Source organism: Ruditapes philippinarum, unplaced genomic scaffold (genome assembly GCF_026571515.1).
Source record: "Ruditapes philippinarum isolate M1 unplaced genomic scaffold, ASM2657151v2 ctg3449_1_1_1_1, whole genome shotgun sequence".
Taxonomy (NCBI): Eukaryota; Metazoa; Mollusca; class Bivalvia; order Venerida; family Veneridae; genus Ruditapes; species Ruditapes philippinarum.
The window spans coordinates 64,810-90,126 of NW_026862861.1; the positions used below are offsets into that span (position 1 = coordinate 64,810).

The window sequence follows — 25,317 nt, forward strand, 5'->3', positions numbered from 1 at the left end:
TACTGTCTTAGATATAAAAAAAATAAAATAATGAATAAAAATCGCGTGTTTAAAAAATCATCACTGAAGTCAGAATGAGTAACTTTTTAAAGAAAACAACAATTGAACGAAACCGTGAGAAAGTGTTAAAAGAACATATTACGTAACGAAGGATTGGTCTACAGTGTCTGAGAAAAAAAAAAATTATTCTGAAAGTTTTAAAAAGGTCAGACGGATCTATCTTTTCAAGGTGTAATAACTGTTGTTTGCTGTCAATTTGATCGAAACGATTTTCCGCCATTGTTTCTTTTTTCATTGCGAGTGCACTTAAATATTGTGCATTTCCCATGTCTTATGTCCACATTCTTGTAATATTTGCATAATATGTCTGGGTGAATTTGCGATAAGAAACCGGGGATTTTCAGCAGATTCCGAGAGACTGTAAGCACTAAATGTGTCGTGTATTAAGGAGAAAACTTCTGCATTACAAAATAATAAATGAAATAGTTAACCTTCTGAATATTAGTGCCTTTCTAATTTAAAAATGTTCGTGTTTGATTTTTAGAAGAAAAAAATCTAATTACTAAAGTGCTCTAATTGTTGAACTTCTTGGTAGAATTAGGTTATGGTTGAAAGTACTAAATGTCCAAATGATTTTATAATATTTTTAATTTGAATACTACATTTTGCATATTTACCTGTCTATGCATTGTTGATTAATTTATATCTAACTATAGATGGCATTTAATCACGACTGCTAAGTGATGGTGAGACGATGTCACATGTTGACATCAGGTCAGCACAGCAATTGAACAAGTTCACTGCTTGCCGTTTTTTACCGTCTGGCCATGAAAAATGAAAATTAAATATTTAAACATTTATTCAAAGTTAAATACTGGCTTGTTAAAACATTGAATGAGATTACTTTTTGCAAAAGAACACATCAATCTAGGCTGTATAGAGTCTTGAAAATGTTGAGGCCTTGTTTTATTGTACTGGGTTATTGAACATCATTAGAAGAAATGTAAAAATAAAAGCAGAATAAATTGTGGAGCCAGACAAGAACGGAATAAAAACAAAATGGCTACGTAAGCTTTTCTCAAGTGACCCTGATCCGCTTGCATTGTCTTCTTCTAGTCGGTGCGATGCTGATAATAGATTCTAGAAGCAATGCGCGATAGCACTTCACAAAAAATGCATAACCAACAAATTGGTGAATATTGATTAGTATTGGAACATGGAGCTGCGTGCAATATTTAGAATGACATTGCAGAATTTGCCGCATAGCGACGTAATATACAGCATAATTTAAATAGATGCTGCCTGCCCACTTTCTTGTCAGAATATATCATTCAAGGAAAGGTTATAGGGAAAGATTCGTTTATATTTTATTTAACGGTTTGTGTTGTTGTTCTTTGCTTTATAGAAATGTCTCAGAATATTTGTATAAAATTTGCACAAACTTGACAAAACTAAATAATGCATAAATAAAACCACACACACACTGAAAACATACATAATGTTTTTGCCTGATGGCTTGCAAAATAAAAAAATCCTTTGTAAAGAACATCACTTGATTATAACGCAAGATTTGGCATAGACAAAAGAATCGAAAAAGTTAAAGTTTTGCAAGATAAAAAAAACTCACTTAATTGGTTATGCACACTAATTACTCAACAGGTGTGGTATACGATTTTGATATAGATCTACAGCGATGATTATTTCATTAGAAGTTGATCGAAAAGAGAAGAGAAAAGTGAAAGGTTAAATAAATTCTGATTGCTCAAAACGATGTAATTTGCAATTTTAATGATAAGGCTTTGAAAGACTTGCATTTCCTACGATGTTTTTGTTGAAACTATTAAATACTTTAGTTACACCCAAACAATTGCCAGTTTATCATGGCAGATCTATACTATGAGGAAGTGTAATAGTCAATTACCTTCCATAGTTTACCTCGACTCTATTGTCTTCTCCAATAAGCAGGAAATCTGTATTTATTTCGAGACAGGTAATCTAGAGAGTATTTACAGAAAATGGAGAGATTGTCTGCTAGGGTATAATGCCAGCAAGCCATAAAAAAACAACCAGATCTGTAGTTTGTTGTATTTTAAAGATTTCTTACATAATTTGAGGTTATAGTTGTAGGAATGATAATTATGAACATGTGTGGGGGAGAAATGTCAGTCAGTACTGAAAAACAGGCAGTTAAATCCACATAATTCAGAGTTCCTGGTTAACTAAAACATGAGATTGGAAAATAAAGCAGGAAAATGTCGATGGAAAGTTATGTAAGAGAAATGTCTTGGTATTTCAAAGAACCAAAATTGTAGACAAACTGATTTATAAATTAATGAAGGAAATGGCAAACCTACTTTGGCTGTAGGGTACAAGCGTTGAAGCTCTTTGTGCCCTTTTATGAGTGTGTTTTTGCATCATTATTTTTCCCCACTTAATTTGTTGATGTAATTGGTTGAGTGTGATGTCATTTAAGGTTCTTTGTATCCTTTGTCTAGTCAGGTACTGTATAACCTCAAAAATGTGGCAACTGCTGCCTGACTGAACATTACACAACAATCTACATGTAGCTTAGTTTGATTGGCTGAAAAATAGTAACCTAACCCTGCTCAATTTGTGAAATGGATATGCCCAGCTTTGAGTTTGGAACAGTCCATATTGAAAATTAGGGATTTCAGAATACCAACAGTTCAGAGCGTTGTAAGATTGTGCAGGCTGGCCTGGCTCTACCCTGGTGGCTAAAAGATTAATCTGTTACCACTTTCAGTACCAGACAGCTTAGGGGTTAAAAACACAACATGAGTTTAATGACTTAGACATTTTAAAATCTAAAAAGCAAAATAGCAATCTTGCATACAAATAAATGAAAGAAAGAAAAGAAGAAAAAAATATATTAACAATGAAACTGCTTGTGTTCAAAGAAGGACAACTGTTTTTTTTCTTCAGCTTTTCTTACCTGCAGTTTTCAAACAAATCATTGTTATAAGATATAGATATTTATTGTAACATATTGTTCATTAGAAAGTACATGTTATGAACTAAGAGCCAAGTTTTCTCTTAAATCCCAGAGAGGAGACGATTTCTAGGATTATTTCTTGCAAACTGTTTATTTTACTGTCATTGTTATTGTCAGTTATTTTTAAAACGCTGTTTCCTTGTTTTTAAACATGCTTGTATCCCGCTGATTTATTGTTTTGTTTTCCTGTCTATATTAACTGATAATTGTTCTATTTGTTTTAATGTGTTGTTTTCCATGTTCAGGTTGTGAAAGCGTACGACCACACTGATCAGGAACCAGTTGCCATTAAAATCATCAAGAATAAGAAACCTTTCCTGAACCAAGCTCAGATTGAGGTTAAATTATTAGAGCTCATGAATAAACATGACGCGGAAAACAAATATTATATAGGTAAGTGTCAGGACTTCTATTTATTAAAGATGATTATCTGTTTTTGATGAAGAATTTATTAAGTTTTAAGATACAGTCAAATTTTATGACCTTTTATCAGAAGAATCAAGTTTTCTGAAGATTCTGTTAGTTAAATAGCTTAATTTGTTAAAACTTGGTCAATATAAAAGAATGAATCCAGAGCTAAATATTGTGCCATGACCACTCTGAAATTATATAGTAGTAGAGTCGTTTTAAAAATTCCTATCAATTCTACTTAAATACTAAAACTTCAATTCATGCACAATGTTTAAAATCATTGCCAAAATTTCTGTTTGCTAAGTTTAAAATTTATTCAAGGTTGCCATACATTATAGGTAAAGGGAGGTAACTGAAATTCATTTCTGAAACACCATTTTACATCAAACTGTTCATAGTAATATTCGTCTTCACATGTCAAAGTTGATAACAAATTTCTTTATTTCTATTGCAGTGAAACTGAAAAGACATTTTATGTTTAGAAATCATCTATGCCTAGTGTTTGAACTCTTGTCTTATAATCTGTACGATTTACTACGGAATACGAACTTTAGAGGTGTTTCATTAAACTTGACTCGAAAGTTTGCGCAGCAATTGTGTACTGCATTGTTATTTCTGGCGACGCCAGAGTTAAACATTATCCACTGTGATCTAAAACCAGAAAATATACTTTTGTGCAACCCTAAACGAAGTGCAATCAAGATTGTTGACTTTGGTAGCTCCTGTCAGTTAGGGCAGCGTGTAAGTATTATTGATACATTTATGATATATTATAACCTGAATTTTTTATTCATATTGATAAATGTTAGTGAGAATTTGCTGTTATTCACTTATTGATTATTTTGTTTGTGAGAATTCTGTAAAATTTTGTTATATAGTATCATTTTAACTTGCTAAATTTGAAACTTTCTCAAAATTTTTTTAATTTAGTAAAGATTTGCTAAGTGTGTCTTAAAATTTACAGTTAAAGGGTTAGTAATGGAAATTTCTTTGTTTGATTATAGATTAAGTTTGGATTATGTTTTGATTGGAGTATAATTCGTTTTATGATAAAGTTATGTCAGCACTTTATAAACTGTATGATTAATGGGTATATATTTTTGTTTTATAGATTTACCAGTACATCCAGAGTAGGTTTTACAGATCTCCGGAGGTTTTACTGGGAATACCGTATGATCTAGCCATAGATATGTGGAGTCTCGGCTGTATACTTGTTGAGATGCACACTGGTGAACCACTCTTCGCTGGCTCTAATGAGGTACGTTACTGTCGTATTTTATTTGTCGTATGATTCCATTGTTGAGTAGCGGGGTGTGCATATAGATTTCAGACTCCATTAAGTGCAAGTAGAAAGATTGATCGAAAAATGTCAAAGAATGTCAGATTTTCCTTCAGGCTTACCATCTTAATGGTTTGAATAATCCTTATAAGTTATAGTGTCACCTAAATTTTCCTAGATTCTGATGACCTTAATTTAATTAACATGTTTGTAGTTTTGAGAGAAATATTTGCAAGTTGATCTTTCTCTCAAATTACAAATGTCAATTACATAATTACAGAAGAATTACAGGATTGCTGGGTTACTGAAGTTGTATAAATCACGGGAGAAATGTTTGTTTATGATGGTGTTAATGTTTTGTATCTCTACCGAGATCAACCATCGAGAGTCTGTGAAATGACCTTTCGATGGCGTTGATGCTATCTTATCTATAAACAAAAACAGGCATTAGAAAGATCAGATTTTAATGCACTGTCTAGACTAAAGTGGTAATCTATGGTAAATCTATTTTGTTTTTTCAAATAATTCTTCTGTCTGTCACTCCATAGTGTGTGTTTTTTCCTTGTGGAGTAAATCTATTGTAAGTCTTTTGCTATTTAACCTATGTTATTGTAGATGGGTTAGGTGACAGTAAATCTTTCCGAGTCCGTCTACATAGATGTCAAATTTAAAAAGCTTTGCAGACTTACTTAAACATATTCTCTGCGACTGTCAGTTCTGAGCTTTCATTCCCAAAAGTGTTGTTACACCCACTTTGATGTTTTTGGCAGATTTATTTTGATCTTTACAGTGTAATTGTCTTTTATTGTTTTTTAATTGAAGAGATGTCAAAAAAAAGTGGGCTATAGATGCTTAACAACACTTATTGCTAAGTGCGAAAGCTTAGATCATAAAAGATATGCATATATCTGAGACTAACTTAATTGTGTTGCTACATTGTTAGATTTAGATATTTCTGTCCACACATATGACTATTTTAATAAAGGATTTGTTTAAATCTACCTTCTGTGAAAACTCTTGTCAAAACTAGGGCATTCACTTAAATTTCTAGGTTCTAATTTCATAAATTTATATGGATCAGTCGATATAAGATCTATTTTTGGAATTGCTAACAAGAGCTACATACCTATGATACAAATAAAGGTTTTTAAAAATTAGGACAAATTTAACATACACAGGCAGAATTTAAATAGTACATGTTTGACAATGTAAATGGGTATTGAAAAAATGTCTGATCCTTGGAACCTTTTGATACAATATAAAAGAACTAACTTTCCATCCATAAAATGTTTTGGGGCAGATATAACAAGTGACTTCAATATACAATCTAATTATGTATTCAGGCTGTTGCAGATATTTTAGATTAAGTTTGGATATTGTGCATTGTAAAATCCCTATGGCTTTTCGAGAAATTTAATATACAGACATTAAGTCTGCTGTAAAACCGAAAGTTTTGATTTTGAAATTTCCTGTAACTGAGTTTGCCAGAACTAATTTAAATCCTGTCGCTAGGGTCGAGCTATCTCGTGAATGTCAAGTCCGGGAAAGGCAAATTGTATAAAAAAAAAAATTAAAAAAAAGTTTCTTAGAAATTGTTACAAGCACTTTTCCAGAGAGATCCTAGTTTGGTGAATTTGTAAGTGTGCCGCTTAATATTTACAAGCATGTTTGAGATTGTAATATGGGTAAGATATTAATGAAACAGGATACGTTATGATCATTGTATAAAAATCTTATTTTAAATCTATTTATGATTACGATGAGTTAAGGACAGATTTTCAGTATGGGAAATGTTGATTGAGGTAAAAGAAAAATACAAAAGTAAAAGTGATGATTGTGATGATAAATGATTATGAATGATGAAAAGTGATGATTTTATTTTCCAGTTTGATCAGATGATGAAGATAGTGGAGGTGCTAGGGATGCCACCTAAACATATTTTAGACCAGGCCCCAAAGGCTCGCAAGTACTTTGATCAACTGCCCGATGGAAGTTACATTTGTAAAAAACCCAAGGATGGTAAAAAGGTGAGTTTGAAAAAAAAAGAAAGAAAAAAAGAATGTGATTTTGCAGCAGACAGAAAATGTCTGTAAGAGATGGCAATTAGTACACTTTTAATTGTTCTACAATAGCAGAAATATTTTTCCCATTAAATATTTTACAGAAACTGACATGGTATGACAACAAGTCATTGAATTATAAAAAATAATAAAGTGTATTAAGCTAGTTAATGGAAGGTCAAGGCCGTAAGTTAAGATTCAGCGAAAATATGTCAATAACTGTCGTCTGTTTATTGACATGTTTGTCTGTGTACAATTGATATCTACTTTTACATGTAATTATTCTAGAGATCATTAATTATTGTTGGAGAAGTCATATGAAACTTGACAGACAAATTTTAAACAAAGTGATTATATCGGTACGATATAGACATTCTGTATAATAAGTCATATTGCACTGACATTAGATTAGAGATATACAGATGTGATTTACAGTTTTAAATGATATAATATTACACACTGATGTAGAATGCATTGTAATACTGTAAAGATAATATTGCTTTTAAGTTTGATAATAAAGTTCATAGATAATTTAACCCTTGCTCTGCTGAGATTACATGTTTGACTTTGAATTTGGGACAGTTCATTCATGTATTAATGGGAGTTTAGTATGACAAAATTAAAAGTATAAAGTCAAACTACACATTAGCAGAAGCTGGCATAGCTCTTGACTGATGACATTTTCCGTTTTTTTGCTGCCAGCTGGCTTTAACCCTTAGCCACCTGGGTAAAACTAGGCAAGTCTGCACATCAGTGCAGTCTGACCAATGTTAGCTTGCTTACTTTAAATTTAAATTATAGACGGTTCAAAAAATTACATCACATTTAGGGTTGAATTTGAAAATTTTGCATCATTTTAACTGATATTCACTTATTATTAACTATTTTCTCTATTTATTTTACAGTACAAGCATGCAGGTACGCGAAAACTTCACGATGTGATAGGTGCAGAAACTGGTGGTCCCGGTGGTCGTAGAGCGGGAGAACCTGGACATACAGTGGCAGATTATCTCAAATTTAAAGACTTAATATTGCGAATGTTAGATTATGATCCTAAGACACGAATTACACCGTATTATGCGTTACAACACAATTTCTTCAAAAAGACGACAGACGAGAGTACAAATACATCAAATAGTACATCAACCAGCCCTGCCATGGAACAGCATAATGTTGGTAGCCCCACAGGTAAATATGACTTCATTTTTCCAACTATTGTGAGACGGTCATTAAAATAATGAATGAAATATATGTGCTTGATGGGCTTGTGACTATGCAATTTATTCTGTAAATATGTACTTTTTACTATACTTTGAGGAAATCTACTAGTTTTTGGCTGCTGGGCTAGTGTTTATTTTGACCACTGGTATACCACTAATGATTTATGCACTGGAGAAAATGACACTTTTACCTAGAAAAGATATTTTGCTTTTCTTATGTCAAGCACTCTTTATGAGAGGCCTTATATCTGTATAAGTATTTCTCATTAGGTTATTATTACAAGAGCTGGTTATTTTAAGAATCTTTTCTCATTTAATACATGATTCATTTGCCTTATGTTGCACTGCCCTTTTTTTTTCTTTATTAAAGAAAGCATGACGCATATGTGATAAAGATTTAAAACAAAAAAAATATATAGAAGAGAAGTTGTTAGCATCTGTTTTCCATTATGTAAATGAACTAGTTTAACATGTTTTAATATATGATCAATATTATGTCCATAAACTGGAACAAATGGATATAATATAAGTAGAAAGTATGTCAAAATGTTAAGTATGTGTAGGAAGGCTGTATACTGTGTTTTTATGTGTGAAAGTCTTCCTGTAAATCTTTTCTGTGAGAGAGAGGAAATAATTTGTTTAGCATTTTCAGAAAGATTTTTAAAAAAGTTTACTATATTGTTTGTTGATATATCATATATAATACAATATAAGGTGGAATCTTACTTTTCTTATTTGTAATTTTTCAGTTGGAAATTCGGGGAGTGGGCGTGCAAGGTCAGATCCTACACATCAGCACCATACCCATTTGCATGTTCATTCACACTCTGCTCATCAGGGTAACCATGGCAACCCAGTCCAGTACACCACCATGGAGTGTGAAAGTCCTCAAGGTCAGAGAGGTCAAGGACAGCCTCATCCGCAGGTGTACACGCAACAGAGCTGGTCGGGCGCCCCTGAGGGGCAGAGGTCAAATAACAATACACATTCCCAGTCCCATCGGCATCACCATAATAGGCAGTTGTCACCCCCTTCTAGTGGTCAGTTGTCTGCAACACATGGGACTTCAGCAAGTTTGATAATCACGCCAGGATTCCAATCCTCGGCCACTCAGCCTCCCCAGTCTGGGCGGGTTGTTGACATTGTGCCTGGTACTCACACGCGGGTACACAGTAGTTCAGATCCGCCCCAAATTGGGGCTGTAAATATGCAGTTAGCTGGGTACCCCTCCCAGTATGGACAATATCCCCAACCTCAGTGGCCAGGGGGAGGAGCCTTTCCGTTCACCATAGCAACAGGAGTAGAGACACAATTACCGGGTCCAGAAAACCCGACAGTGCAACACACTAGGACTTCTTCAGAAAGGGGAGATGAATCCCCAATGGTCGGTGTTGTGGTTCAACAAAGTCCCGTAGCAAGTCATTGACGGCAGCTCAACTCTAGGTTTTATGTTTGAAATATTTGTTCATTGTCATGAAATGGGTGATGTCTGAAGTGTTAGTGTTTCTGCATATGTTTTATTAAGCAGAAACGAATGTGTATTTTCATCATGTGGAAGGATTTCATGCTTGTCGTCGTACCAGCTTTGGTTGCGCTGTCGTTGGCTCCTTTAGTTGCTATGGAAATGAATTACGAGCTGTCACAGCATTGTGTTTATCACGATGGCAATCAGTGTGCCGGTAAATAGTAAGGGGAAAGAGGACATAGAGTTGTTTAATTTGCATGCGAGGGATAGTGACATAAAATGTAAGGAAATGCATCAGTACTCGCTCATTTGCAAATACAGAAGTTCATGAGTAGTGCATCACATAGTAAGAAAAGAAGTTGTGATACCATGGTTACGGAGTTGATGAGATGGGAGAATCTGTATATTCTTGGATAGACAATGAAAACATTAAATAGATTGTCATTTACACCCCTTATAAGCAAGCAAAGCTTGTGAAAACAAAATGACAATCTAGTTTCACTCCAAGATATAGAGGGGTTAGTTGCTAAGGTGCGAAGAAAATTGAGTGTCAATAGAACAATGTATGGGGTCCGAGGACTTTGGCGTTGATGGAGGAATTGTGGTTCAGAAGTGCACGGGGGGCTTACAGACTGCGTTGTCGCTAACAAAAAAATGTGATTAAGTGTAGGATAGATAATTAGTGAAACTTGTATTACATGCTATGGACATGGCTAATCATATTCTATGTACTGTGAATAAATAAAAGAAATGTATAGTGGTTTGAAAATATGTGTATTTGCCGGCATGGTTATATGTATATGTACTGTAAAATGTGGACAAAATGTTTAACTGGATGCAAATAAGTGGACATCAGTATTCAGTGTTCATTAAACATTTTCATTAATTGAAACAATTGTCATATAAATTTTTATCGTAGCTCTGTTTAACTTGCAAATAGGAAAGAAAAAGTTCTTTTATAAAAAGAACGCAGTCATTCTTTTCTCTGGTTTTTTTATATATAAAGAACTTGTTTTAGCTTGAAATTTTTAAAGTGTCTAGAAAAAACGTGTGTGCATTAAAGATAAGAAGTTACATATTTATTTAAATAGAATTTCACATTAATCTATGCAATGTATTATTATACGATATATAAAGAAATTTTTACTAAAGATAATGTTTGTATATTGATAACATTTTAATCTTTGAATTTTATTTTCTGATTTTAAAATATTAAAGTGAGAAATGTACTGGCAAGTACTGGAAAAATTTAAACTTTGATCTTTGGTTTTAGTTTTGAAAGAACAGTGTGAAAATAAGATAATTTTAAAGGGACTTGCCAAGTTAACACAGTCTGTTTATATGGTATATTATCATACATAGTATTTGTCATTTCACATCATTTCTTTCTGCAAAGGTGCTTTTTACAGTGGTAAACAAAATCATATGTTGCAAATGCTTGATAGAAAATGTGTGAATTTTGTCACTTTTCAACAAGTTTATAAAATTCTTAACTCTGTTATAGTTCTTAATGACTCACTTATGAGTTGTTGTTTTTTTAAAAAGAATATAAATAGGTTTTATTGATTTTTATTCTATACGAAGAAAAAAATAATTGAGCTATATTTTCTATGTTTTACATAAATAGGAATTGATCTATTGTTTATATGAAAGAAATAGTTCCAAATGTGAAAAATTTGCTTCAAATACTGTGTATTTATACATTTAAATGTCTAAATTTATGTAATAATTTTAAATATTATTATAAAGAATTTTAAACTAAAAGTTTTCCTTAATTTAAAAGGCATTTATGCAAAGTTAAGTCCAGTATCAGAATTTCTTTCCTTTGTTAAAACAAAAGAACAAATTTTAATTTTGCGAGAAAAAAATCTTGACCATTGAAAGATAAAGAATAAATTTATGTCAGTAAATTAATTATATAGATTAAGTTTGGTTTGAAACCAGGAACTAAGTTGATATGTTGTTAACTGGATAAGTTTTGATATACGATAGATCTCTATTTGCTCTTATGGCATTATATTTATATTCCCCCTTTCTATTTGTATTGTTTGTACAAAAAAAAAAAATATAGAAATATTTCCCTGGATTTGATTTTCTTCTGTTTTCTGTAAATGCAAATAGTCATTCTGATTAAAGTCTTGTTCATTTATATATATAACCAGTATCAGATATGATACGAAAATAAAACAGAAAAATGAAATAAGATATCTGAACAGAATGTAAAAGTAGTGAGTGATGTGTGTAATTCCCTTACCCCTCTTGTAAAAGATGTACATATTTTGATAATCTAATTTAAAAAAGTAAATCACGCCAAAATGATTTGGTCACGTTCATGTCATTACATTTGTGTATATCAGAAAATAGAAATAAAACCCAACCTCTTTGCATGTGTCACAGAAAATAAAACCAACTTTTTCTATGAGAATAAAAATAGGAAAAATGAAACGGATGTTGTGATTCAAAATACATATTTTACAGGAAAATTATAGGTTCATTATTCTAACTTGAAAGACCAAGAGACAAAAGTATTCCGAAGTGGATTTATTTTTTGACCATTTCTTAACAATGCAAACTACTTTCAGCAAGAAAAAAAATGTTGCTATGTAAACCAAAAAAGATTTTATTAGATATTGTACATATTCTGTCAGTTCTTGCATTATCTTAAAAATTAAAATTATTAAGTTACTTGTGAGTAAATGATAACTCCTTGAAAGATGCATTGATCAACTCTCTTGCCATCAGATGCAGAATAATTGTCTGAAAAAGTTTTGCAAAAGTAATTTTGGGATATTGACATGCTAGTTATAGATATTTTAGTAATCAATCAAAATAATGAATTTTGTATTTGACGTTATTTATGTGACATATGCAGAGATGTTGTGGCGTTATTCTTGATGGAATTTAGTGGTCTAGAGCTGTATGGTCAAACCAACTGGTTGATTAAAAAGTTCCTCTAGCGATATATATATGAGCCGCGTCATGATAAAACCAACGTAATGCGTTTGCGACCAGCATGGATCCAGCCCAGCTGATCAGGATCCATGCTGTTCGCTTACAAACCCTATTACAAGTAGAGAAACTGATAGCGAACAGCATGGATCCTGGGCAGATGCGCAGTCTGGTCTGGATCCATGCTGGTCGCAAACCCATTATGTTGGTTTTGTCGTGACGCTGCTCAATTATATATATATATATAGAATCATGATTTTCTTTTCTTAATCAAGTGTGCCTCAGATCAAATCAATTTATATTAGAAAAAATTATTTGTTGTACTGTTTTAAAAACAAATTGGTAAAATTAAAATGAGAATCAATTTCCTTTTATAACTTAAGCAAGTTGCGGGAATATGAATTTGTTCATACATTTCAATTAACTGTAACTTGTTTTTCTTTAAGCTATATACCTTCCATTTTATTTCCTATCTGAGCTTCTTTTTCTGTCCTACTTACAGGACATGTGATATTTTCTTCACTTTTCTAAATAGAAGTCACCACACGAAATGATTCTGTACATGTTTGTGTGAGGTGACACTTGACAAAAAAAGCTGCCCCTCCCCCTAGAAATGTCAAATATTGTACAAATTTTTAGGGGTCACTTTTTATAATGTTCTTTTCTGGTCTTTATAAATTAATATAGATTTAATTGTCTTCTGCTCTACATAAGATAAGTCGTTATTGCCTACATAAAAAATGGAAGGTATAAAATTATTACATGGCATTAAATGTAAGTCTTGAAAAGCTTTATTCTGTACTTATGTGCAAATTATATTTCATAATGTTATATACTTATAAATTGTAAACTAATGTTTGAATATGTATACAAGTCATCTGCTCATTAAAACAAGGTCAACTTAGATCCTGTCTTTTTATTTATTGATTGCCTTCATTTGCAAAAATAATTGCCTGAAAAGGTTTGCAAATAATCTTGCAGCATTCGTTCTAATACTGTACTGATATAGGCAGCAAAGTGTCCTTAAATGGACACATTCTTGTCCACGCTTGATTTCCAGATTGAATGAAACCTTCGCCAGAGTGATTGGCAAGCTGAACTGTTCGTCCATCAGGCACAATGTTGTCCAGCTTCACACTCACAACGATGAAACCTTCAACAGATTGTATAACTGCACTGTTGTCTGTCTGGTATTATCTGGTCTACACTTAATCCCCACAAGCACCTGTCTGATGTGAATGAATGAAACCTGAATTGAAGTGTTTGTCAAGGTACACCATTTGTCCCATTTCAGGACAATGTTGTCTGTGCTTTTCATCTCCACAAACACCTGTCTGAAATGAATGAAATCTTTAATGTAGTAAATGACATCAAACTAAATTGTCTATCAATGTGCTTCATTGACACAACTGGTCTTATTTGAATGAAACTTTCATTGAAGTAAATGTCATTAGGCTTAGTTGTACTATTATTTTGATTAAAATATTTAGATTTACGTACATACATACGGTCTGACATTGGAAAACAAGGACATGAAAACTACAAAAAAGGTACAGTGCAAAACTATAAAAGATAGCAGCCAGTCCCAGTGGAAAAAAAAATGTTGATTTACATAAAGTGCTGGAAAGCCAATTAATTTCAACATTAGGCCTTGGACCATAACTAAATTGTTAAGTTTTATGTTAAACATTTTAGCAGCCTCTATGAAGTCAAAACTAAAATATTTTGTGAATCTTTTATATACTAAGTAACACAAAATAGTAATTTTAATCCATAAGGAAACAGAATATTTTTGTAGAGGTACAATTGGTCTGCGCTTATCTCCAGCAAATTGAAGTGATTGTCGCCGTTCGTCCGTTTGGGAGACCAGTGTGTTGGAGTTTGCAATCATGTCCGCGCTTGATCGCAAGAACAACCAGTTTAATTTGTTTGAAACCCTCAGCGAAGTGATATCTTCAAACTGTAACGTTCGCACGTTTGGCACAATCTTGTCTTCTGCCAATTAACTCCACAACCTCTAGTCTTTATTTGAATAAAACGTTCACCGAAGTGATTGCCATCAAATTGTACATATTATATATTGTTTGAAATATTTGGAGTTATGACCCTTAGATTGTTCTAACTTTTTATAGCAAGTAACTGCCTTCTTTACATAAATCATTTGAGGCAGTATTGAAGAAATAATGACATTGCATGAACTCTTCCATCAAATTGTTTTTAAACTGACTTCTGATCGGACTGGGATTTGAACGTTGTGTTGGTAGTTTTTACAGTTCAGCCACTGTTCCTGGGCAGGCTGTCAAGTAGTTTACCAGTACCAGTTGCCTTCACTGTTTCAAGGAACTGATAACGTCTGTACATGCCAGAGCAGATGTACAGTGCGTATGACCATAGAAAGGATTTCATGATCAATCACAACGAAAGTGGCTTGCACCACCCGGGAACCTGGATCGCCCGATTCAGTCCAATGCTGTGCCTACATAGCTAACCGGACGATGCAACTTGCATTTCGCGAGTTGATGCATCTTACATTATCTCTGCTAAGCTAGCAAGGCATAATGAAAAGTTCCCTCGTGTAGGAATAAATAAAATCAATGTATGAAATAGATCCAAAACAAAATGAAGTGCGAATGCAGCATAACTGTGGATATAATAAATCTGTATGAAAATTGTATTTAAAAATGCAGTGCCAACTGTTAAAAATAGCGAAGGGTGAAGCCAGTCCCTAGCCATTACTTTTAGTCATAGTGCAGGAAAGCAAACTAATTTCAAAATAGGGCACTGGGTCAACCAAAACTAAATTGTGATGGTCATTCAAATTATCTACGAAATATTTGAGCAGCCATTGTCTGTATGAAGTAATAAGACTGCTGTCAATATTTGATGAGTATTTTGTAAATCTTTCCTAATACTACAAAACAGATAATACAAACCTTAATCCTCGGTAGTGTTTTACCACCTCATTTTGGTGATAGTGTTGTTACAAATTTGCTTATTAGGCTGGTTCAAATCCTAGCCACGACGGCATCCTTTCTTGTGCATTTGCATCTTTCTGTTACGATTTTCGTAAGGTCAATTTGACTATAGGAATTCTCAAAGTTAATTAACCCTTTACCTCATATATACGCGAAACAACGCACTTTCGACCCCCCCCCCCTTTTTAGGCCTGAAATAGTGAAAAAAAATGTCCTATTTGGGCCCCAAACACATGTTTTCGTTTGAGAAATGTTGCTAAAAAAAGTGAGCACTTTTTCGGCGCCGCCCCCCCCCCACCCAAAAGATACATCAGGGTGTTGCCAGAAGGGGGATGTTTGAACTTGTAAGAGGAGGCTTTTCAGTGAAAATGGCCATTTTTCACAATATGCTCATGGGAGAAAAGGGCTAAGAACTACGTATAAACAGTGCACGTAAGTTTGTTTTGGTCACGTTAGCAATCTTAGCAAATCCAATCAATGGAATCACTGGGAGTTTTCTTCACTTAATATAAATATTGAATTGTGTTGAATTTATTTTTACCACATACAGTGTACATGTATTATTGTTGTCTCCCAGAATACTACTATAATCGTTTGCTTCAATTTGTTTTGGATTACAACATATGTTCCCTTTGGGTTCCAGAAATTGCATCCAGACCCATCCGTTAGGACGAGCGATGCGTAAGTTTTGTTTTATGCTTGCGTCAGCAGTCTTGCTCTCACTATACGCTCATTGAACAAGCTCGCAACCCAAGATAAGGACGGTTACCCGCCGTGTTCAACTTATAGTTTATATAATATTTCAATAACGTGAAAATATTTGGTTTAAATTAAGAATAAATTAACAGCATGTGTATTAATTACTTTACAATCTTAAATAAACTTAAATTTTAAATAAAAATAAGAAAATTGAATCTTTTTTCTTATTTTGTGATTGTATGGTAACTTTATTAACGTGTTGAATAGAAGTTTAGAATTTTTCTTGAAAATGTTAGTCGAGACGTATGGTTTATGAAAAATGTAACTTCTCATATAAAGGGAAGCGAATCTTTTCAAAGTTCGTATTTTACGCGTCGATATTATCTCTCTTGGTCATTTACTCCACGCTACTTTAAATCCAAAATACGTTTTATCCCATAATGGACTGTATCCAATTAACAATTAAAATGTTTTACTTCAGCTGAAACGACATTGCGAATAGTCCTAGGGTTGTGTGTCCTAGGACAACATGACACATTTTAAGAGCCAAGCATCATTCACTTTGTTGTGCAAAGACGACTGAAATTATACAGAAATGTTGAACAGGAAAACGGCTGCGCAAGAGTAGGTGTGTTTTATATACAGATGACCGTAGTGTTGCAAAATAAATCATAGTAAATTTACCAGTTTATTCAAGCTTTTAATAAGTATAGATTGCAATCCTCACTAATTAATAGGTCATCAATATGTTCAATAATACTAAGCAGATTAAACATATTTATTTACGCTCAATTGCGCAACAAGTTCTTGCAACTTACATAAATTTCTTCCTATGTCATATGAAGAAACATGTTCGTGACCTGATTAGGGCATACAGAGTAGGAGGCAGGCACCTTAACCACTAGACCACCGCCAGTCTTGAAATGATTTGTCTCATACGGCGGAATTTTAAGATTCGATAGAAGGAAGACGGTTTCAGTCACACCGACTTTTTTCATTACACAGGGAAGGGATTAGATCTTTCCATAGTACTGCGAATTCACTTTATTTCTTGGACATGAAATTCCGTGGTTTTATCAGAAAGGGCATTCTTTTTAGTGAATTCAATTAATTTCGTGGACAAGAAATTTCGTGGTTTTATCACAAAGGGCATTTTCTAGCGAATTCACTTAATTTCATGGGCATTAAATTTCGTGGTTTTATCTATAAGGATATTTTTTTAGCGAATTCACGTAATTTCGTGGACATTAAATTTCTTGGTTTTATCTAAAAAGATATTTTTAGCGAAATAAATAAATCAACAAAATAACACATGGCAAGTACAATATTAAAACAATTTTATTTCTCGATACCACTTGAATTATAAAGATATATTCTATTTCAACATAGATTTGTATATAATGTGTAAAATGATAAAAAATATATGATTGTATAATAATATCAAAAGTACCCTTTTATTCAAAGATAAATGCGCATGTACATGTATTTCAAAGACATTTGCAATCGCAATGAATATATATGATATATATAGTATTTTATATGATACAACAATGATATAACTTTTTTTTTACATTTTATGCCTCGTCTGTAAATTTTAAAAGTTTAGAAAATACATATGGAATCAGTGCGCAAAATAGGTATACGGAAAACAAATTAATGGAACATGTTTCTCTTGCATACGTGTTACCATGGTTACAAAAATATGGATTAGTTCTACCAATAACAACAGAAAAAAATCTGATTGATAAATCTAATATCTTTTTTAAAAGTTATGCTAAAATTTCAAATGATAAAAACTGAAATCTTGCCTAATTGGAGAAAAAATAACACCAGAATTCGACCATATTTTTTTCCGGATACACTGTATAATACACACCTGTCATCTGAGATTTGATATACTTTGATTGTCAATACAATAACAGTGTATAGTTATATTTTATTGTAATATAATGATAAAATAAAGCATATACAATATCTTGGTCTGATATTACAAAGTGAAAGATAAATATAAATGTTACATGTATAATACACGTAGACACATACATGTATATAGAAAACGAAAACGTTAATACAAAACAAATCAACAGTTCATGTACAATATCTACCACATGATCTTTACACCAATTATTTTAAAATACTTATACATCAAACAAAAAATCATATTACTTTAATACGGCCACAACGTTGACAACACACACTACATGTAATATGCAAATTTTTTATCACCACACTTGTACAAACCTTCAATTCTTTAAAAAAAAGCCTTTACTCTGGAAGTTTGCATCTGAAAAATCCATACACTCTTTTATTTTTCTTTCACGTATTTAAAGCAATCCTGTTGTTGTTGTTGTTGTTGTTGTTGATATTGTTGTTACTGCTGCTGCAGCTGCATCTGTCGTTAATGTTGTTCTTTTTGTCGATGGTACAGGGTGTTGTTGTTGGATGTTGTTGTTGGTGGTGGTAATATTGTTTTTCATCTCTAATCAACTTTTCAAAACCCCTTTATTTGAAAGACGCTGATAACATTGAGTAAATATGCCTAAACCCAAATTTCACTATTCTGTTACTCTAATATTCTTCGGAAATAAAAATTGTATTTATAATTCTGATCAATACCCGTGTTCGCATACGTTCATACTTTTAAACTGAAAAAGAAAAATGACACTAACAGGATTAAAAGTAAAATTGTATGGAAGTTGGAAATTAAAAAAAATAGTGAAATGTTGTTTAAATATAATTATGATGAAAGAAATTCATTAGTATTTATCGAAGATAAAAACGATTATTATTAGGAAGAAAATACTACATGTTGACCTGAAGGGAAGGTATTTGACTTGCTTGCATAATATTAACAAATATCAAAATCGTAATGTTATTAATTAGTAATTCGCATGTACCCAAATGTTCTTGTATTTTAACTATAGTAATTCGTATGTACACAAATGTACTTGTATTTTAACTACACAAATGTACATGCATATATTATTTCAATTAAGATTGCTCAAATTAATCCAAATACCTGAACAGTTTACATGCATCACAACAATATATATAGACACTACACGGACGGACGGACAGATAAACATACAGTGGTTAGAATTATGAAACATTTTGGTTAAAGAAATTTACAGATACCAAACCATGTATTTTTTACAAGTAGATATATATACAAAATTTGTTATTTTAAATTTTAACTACGTTGAAAATTGTATTTTTTCATAAAAGTTTATTGAAGAACAAAACTTATGCCACATACCGTACTCCCAAAATTGTGAATTAAAATTTAAATTAAAATTTGAGTATAATTACAGCGAATCAAGTCTAAGCATTATTTTTATATCATTGTCATATTAAAAGGTTCATGTAAAATTTCTCAGTTCAACATAGGCGATAGCAAATATTGCCTCGAAATTAAATAATCTGGTCATTTTACATTGTTTACTTTGTGAAAACATAAATGACTATATAAAGTAACAACATTAGAAGAAATAACACAACACATACAAGCACCTATTGGTTATATAATCCGAGTATACATAATTTGGTTACAACTTTTCTGTCATTTGTGTACCGCTGAAATAGAAGAAGTAACACACTAAATACAAAAATCAACATATTAGATATTCATATCTAAGACTTAAAGTATTAGTCAAATTCAGGCGCTGCAACCCTAAGAGTAAATAAGCCATACTCGACTGTTTTGTCATTAAAGTTGCATAAAGAGGGTTCACATATTCAGGCCACCCCGGACAACCCTGTCCTTAATGTTGGAAATACGTAGCAGGGTTCACATTTTCAGGCCTTCCCGAATATCACTGAGCTTAAAGTTGAATAAACGTAACAGGGTTTACATTTTAAGGCCACCTCTAATACCCATGTCCTTAAAGTTGGATATGCGTAAGAGGTTTTACTTTTTTAGGCCACCTCTAATATCCTCTGTCCTTAAAGTTAGATATACGTAGTAGGGTTTACAGTTTCAGACCACCTCGAATACCGCTGCCCTTAAAGTTGGATATACGTAATAGGGTTTACATTTTAAGGCCACCTCGAATACCCCTGTCCGTAAAGTTGGATATACATAACTATTGAAAATTTTAAAAAGAGACTTGACGTCGTATAGTACCAGAGATAGGGGCCATTTATTTCAAATGTGTGTCCAAAAGTATAATTAGTCTCATTTGAAAGCAAAATGTGTACAGATTCCAAAAATCCATTTCTTAAAAAAATCCTCTTTTACAATCACCGGAAATCCAAGATGGCCGCCAAGATGGCCGCCAAATTTTAAGAAATCACCCTGTATAATAAAAAATATATTTCTGAGTGTATCTTTTGATATCTAATATTGTTTTATTACTGCAAATGATAGAATGTATATTATTTTACATGAATTTAATGCTTTTAAAGTAAATATGTATCTTTCTAGGAGGAAATGTGCCTAAAACCAACAGAAATACGCTAAAATTAATGGTTTTTTGTGTTAAAAACGTTTTTTAAATCTATCAGAAAGTGTTTTTATGTGCAAATTTTATCATTTTGTGTAGTTTTGGATAGAAAAAGTTGTTTGATACTGGCACAAATGTTCTTAGATTAAAATTTCTGCTGTGAAAATAAGTTTCATCCGAAAAGTGGGTGGGGTAAATTAAACCGATTTTGAAAAAAAATAAAGAGTTTCATAAAACAATAAGATTTTTTCGTTTCCAACTTTTAATTTACTTTTCTGCTAGGCAATTAATGTTAAATGTAATATAACAGTCTTGGTTATGTAAAGTTTGTAATAAATTTCAAATTTTAGTTTAGGGTGGGTGGGGTAAGGTTATATATGATATGTATACGAATTAAAATACTGATTATCATTATTATTGGTAAATATTAAAAACGCTTGCTTCAAAATGTGAATTAGACGAATCAGATTTTATTAACAAAAGAAAAGCTTGTAAAGGTAGGTGTTTCTTTGTTATTTATAACCTGATAATAAAATATGTTTTGCAAAGTTGTTTCCCTTTGCAAAGAATTCGCCATTTGTTCAACAGTGCAGACGACACATCAATATATACAGATACATTATTTTTCCAAACCTTTACATATCATAATACCATCGTGTAAGTGCAAAATGTTTTAAATTAGTTATTTACAATTTTTATATTTTAAAAAGAAGAGTATATATTATATAGAAGGGTCATTTCAAAATTATTTTTAAAACTTGAATAGTATTCGGATATGGCATAATTTTGGATACAATTATTTACCTTTGCAGAATGACTTCTATAAAATCAGAAAAGACAGAACTAAAGTGTTCCAATTATTATTAATAAATTATTAAGAAGCCTTTGTTTAATTACTTATCATCTAAAATATATTTATTTTAGTTATGATGCAGATCGAAGCAGCATTTGTACAGAGAAGTCGAGCTGAATTTTTAATAGAATAGGAGTTTACTAGCTTATAAGCCCTTGTCATAAGGTATGCTATATCACATCTTAAGATAAAATAAAGTATTATTCAAAATAAAAGTTATATCTGATTAAGGAGGGCCATTTAAAAACTATTTTTTAAACATGAATATTATTCTGATATGTTATTTTGGATTAAAAAAGTTTACATTAGTAATATTATCAGATAGTTAAGAATAATAAACGTTTTTTTTTTATTGTTTAAGTCTTCTTTTTATTATTTTCACCTGAATGAACCTGTGTTGGATTTTATTTCTTTTGCTAAAACATGTACTAAGTTTTAACACTTTTAATACAGAAATAACTTTGATAAAAGAACCGATGAACAAGACTGAATCTATATAGAATGTGAGTCTAACAACCACCAGTCTGTCAAAAGGTATGTTACAAAGTATATAAAAACTTTTTTTGCTTTTACTATTATACTATTAAATTTGAGATGTTGTTTTTCTATTTTACTCTAAACTACAAAATGATTTAACTAAAAATGATAAGTTACACCCTTGTGATTTGTTCTGCAATAAGAAAAGCAGTGCCATTGGTCAATCATTTTATGTCTACAACTAAACATTTCGCTTTATAAGATATAGCGGTTATTCAACAAACATGTATATTGTAAATAGTATTACAAGACAATGCTGAAGGAAAACTTTTTAATCAAATAAATATAATTCATGATTAAGCTAGAAAGTCATCATTGAATGCATTTCTTAAAATTCAGCAATTAAATGACACATACCCGTAACTATTTTATGCTTAAAATGATTATTTCTCTGTTACAGAAATAGTGATATCCTGGAATACATATTGTGATGCGATGAGTTGTCAGAGTAACTAAGACTGCAATGAATTTTCTAGACTGTAGGTAAGTAATCATAAATCAAATATTATTGCAAAGAAAGTTTACAGTTTGCTATTGATGATGTACTAACGCTAATAAGTCATGACCCAAGGACTTTTTGATTTATTTGTTGGTTTATCTTGTTCATACTTTGAAAGAAAAAATTATTCAAATTAAATTGTAGGCAAAACTCTGATATACAAAAGATCGATACTTTACATTTGACATGCATAAAAAGAAATATTATGTTGAATGACTATATCATATTGCCTTTTCAGATTATTACAATGAGTGATATTCAACCTATTTGTATATTACACCGGACAGCTAAAGGGAAATCTGATGAACCCTTGAAACAGTTTACTGAACAGTCATGGGTCAATGTAAAGGAAGCTGAAAAACTTAGAAAAGAACATTTAAAAACTTCACATTTTTTCGATATTACTATTCCAGATCAATATGTTTCACATATGTATTACCACTCTAATTGTTACAAAACTTATACTGCAGTACCAAAACAGCTTAATAAAATTGAACCATATGTTGAAAAAAAATGTGCACTCACTTTGAGAAGTGAGGTTGAACATCCATGTTCAAATAGTACCGGAGTGTTTAAGCCAGTGTGTTTGTTTTGCGGAGAAATTCGTAGATGGAATAAAGGTAAATTTGAGAAACTTGGAACAATTGAAACCAAATCTGCCAGAGACAAGATATTTGAAGCAGCTACTAATCTAACTGATGGTGTTCTGTTATCAAAAATAGCTGGAGAGGATCTTATTGCAAAAGAAGCAAAATTCCATCACACATGCAGAAATGCATATTATAAAAAAAGTGAAAGATTTAAAAATGGTAAAGTAAGTAATCCCGAAAAGCTGTACATAGCTCATAGTAGTGATTCGGGAGAGGTACTGCATACTGCATATGAGCATTTGAAGGACTATGTACGAACAAACCTTGTTGATAATTGTGGTGCTGAAAAGATTACATCCCTGTATAAACGTTATTTATCAGAAAAGAGAGAAACTGATGAAAAATATGCGCCATTTTATCTTTGTGAAAAGCTGTTGGGTGAGTACCCGAATGATCTGAAGACCTACAAGTCAAGCAATAAAGAAGGGATGATACTTTGCAATAAAAGCCTGTCTCAAGAAACAGCTACAATGAGAGCCAATTTTAACAGCAGTCTAGTTAAAGAAACGGCTTATTACCTTCGTTCACTGATACTGTCAATGGCAGCAGATGTTGATAAAATACCAACACCTTATTCAGAAAAATTGTTAAAAGAAGGCCAGAATGCCACACCACCAGAGCTTGAGGAATTTTTTAATGTTCTATACAGCGGCAGAACTGAAGACTATCAGCAAGACAAATTGAAAAGACTTACCAAAAGCACCAGTGATGATGTTGTTTTCAACGTCACCAGAGGAAAGGTTAAACCAGGAAAACATATCTGCTTAGGTCTCGGATTAAAGAGTTTGACAGGTAGTCGTAAGATTATAGAAATTATGAATAGATTTGGACATTCAGTAAGTTACCACATTGTTGAAGAGTTAGAAACACAGATAGCCTCTGAAATAATAGATAGACATATGACAACGCCTGATGGCATTCTTAAGGAACCTGGTCTTTTTACAGGACTTGCCTGGGACAACTATGATGAAAACACAGAAACACTTTCTGGGTCTGGGACTCTTCATGACACAGTTGGAATTTGTTACCAGAATGTTCAACATAATGTTCCCTTTCCTGTTGGAAATGAAAAGCAGCATCATAATGAGATGCAGACTGATGAACAATATCTTGCGAAAGTGGTTAAAGAACCTTTAAAGTCTCGTTCAAAACGAAGTCTCCTTGCAAATGATACGGAACTCGCACCATACAGAAAGAAACCAAAAATGTCATTGTTTCAGTACCAGATAAAGGACTCAGAAAAACCAGAATGCCTTACTAGAATAGAGAGACTTGATACATTTTGGATATTGAATTTTTCAGTCCTTGATAATACTCCAATGTGGACAGGATGGAATTCTTTGTTTGAAAAAGACCATTTGCCTCAACAGAGAATATCCTATATGGAAAATATTTCCTTTCCACCCACACGACTTGATGTAGTAGTTGAAACAATGCGCAGGTCCCAGAAAGTTGCTGAAGAATGTGGTGATAAATACATGGCAGTTACATATGACCTTGCTGTTGCAAGACCAGCCCTGCAGATTCAAGCATCAGAATCGCCAGCATTTGATAATCTTTTCATATGTTTTGGTGCATTTCATATCATTCTGTCCTACTTCGGAGCAATTGGATATTTCCTAGATGGTTCTGGTGCTCCTGAAATCTTAAGTGACACTGAAGTGTTAGCTGATGGATCTATAAATGGATTCCTAAAGGGAAAACATTTTAACAGATGCACAAGACTTCATCAGGTGTTGATGTGTGCCTTTAAGTCTCTACATGTCAAAAGATTTTTTTCAGAAGAAGGACATCTTCCTGAAGCATTAGTACAAAATATGACGACGTTAGCTGCTGACCCATCTGAGGAACACATGAAAATAATTGAATCCTCTCCAGAGTACGAAGATTTCATGACACGTTATGAAGCCTTTACAGAGCAAACACTCAAAGGAGATCTTGGTAGTACTGCCCAATTCTGGATGATATATATAAATCTGGTCTCCATATACCTTAAATTCAATCGAGCCAGTAGAACGAACAATCTATCATTATTTGTTGATTCACTAAAAGACATGTGTCCAGTTTTCTTTGCAATGAATCGGCCCAATTATGCCAGATGGATGGTCAGGTATTACTACAACCTACTTAACATCACCGAAACTCATCCAGGGATGAAAGAAGTCTTAGAAGGTGGAGCTTTATCTATAAGAAGAACAGATAAAAATTTCTCTCGTACACCAGTCGATATGGCACTTGAGCAAACAATTAATGCTGATGCAGCTT

The 25,317-nt window shown here is 32.4% G+C and overlaps 2 protein-coding genes, 1 long non-coding RNA gene and 1 other non-coding gene across 15 annotated transcripts in view; 2 read left to right on the plus strand and 2 right to left on the minus strand.

Annotated features, from left to right (window-relative positions):
• LOC132720407 (dual specificity tyrosine-phosphorylation-regulated kinase 1A-like) overlaps window positions 1-13,303 on the plus strand; it is a 49,729-nt gene extending 36,426 nt beyond the window's left edge. For all 11 annotated transcript variants that reach the window (XM_060704541.1, XM_060704543.1, XM_060704536.1 and 8 more), the window contains 6 exons: window positions 3,259-3,406; window positions 3,879-4,165; window positions 4,536-4,682; window positions 6,590-6,730; window positions 7,669-7,951; window positions 8,733-13,303. In XM_060704541.1, coding sequence (XP_060560524.1) covers window positions 3,259-3,406; window positions 3,879-4,165; window positions 4,536-4,682; window positions 6,590-6,730; window positions 7,669-7,951; window positions 8,733-9,409 — 1,683 coding nt within the window. In that variant the 3' untranslated portion in view covers window positions 9,410-13,303. The remainder of the gene's footprint in view (window positions 1-3,258; window positions 3,407-3,878; window positions 4,166-4,535; window positions 4,683-6,589; window positions 6,731-7,668; window positions 7,952-8,732) is intronic.
• A 2,704-nt stretch (window positions 13,304-16,007) lies between these two features.
• On the minus strand, window positions 16,008-16,138 carry LOC132720412 (U4atac minor spliceosomal RNA). The gene has a single exon (XR_009624342.1). It is a non-coding gene; the product is annotated as a U4atac minor spliceosomal RNA (small nuclear RNA).
• Window positions 16,139-18,188: 2,050 nt separating this feature from the next.
• LOC132720410 (ammonium transporter Rh type B-like) overlaps window positions 18,189-25,317 on the minus strand; it is a 28,786-nt gene continuing 21,657 nt past the window's right edge. The window contains exons 10-11 of one of the 2 annotated variants that reach the window (XM_060704551.1): window positions 19,582-19,644; window positions 18,189-18,716 (exon numbers count right to left, since the gene is read on the minus strand). In XM_060704551.1, the coding sequence (XP_060560534.1) occupies window positions 19,617-19,644 (28 nt within the window). In that variant the 3' untranslated portion in view covers window positions 18,189-18,716; window positions 19,582-19,616. Of the gene's footprint in view, window positions 18,717-19,575; window positions 19,645-25,317 lie in introns of both variants that reach the window. The other variant, XM_060704550.1, reaches the window with a different exon arrangement.
• Window positions 20,193-22,828, plus strand: LOC132720411 (uncharacterized). Its single transcript, XR_009624341.1, has 4 exons — window positions 20,193-21,531; window positions 21,820-21,900; window positions 22,304-22,386; window positions 22,641-22,828. It is a non-coding gene; the product is annotated as an uncharacterized LOC132720411 (long non-coding RNA).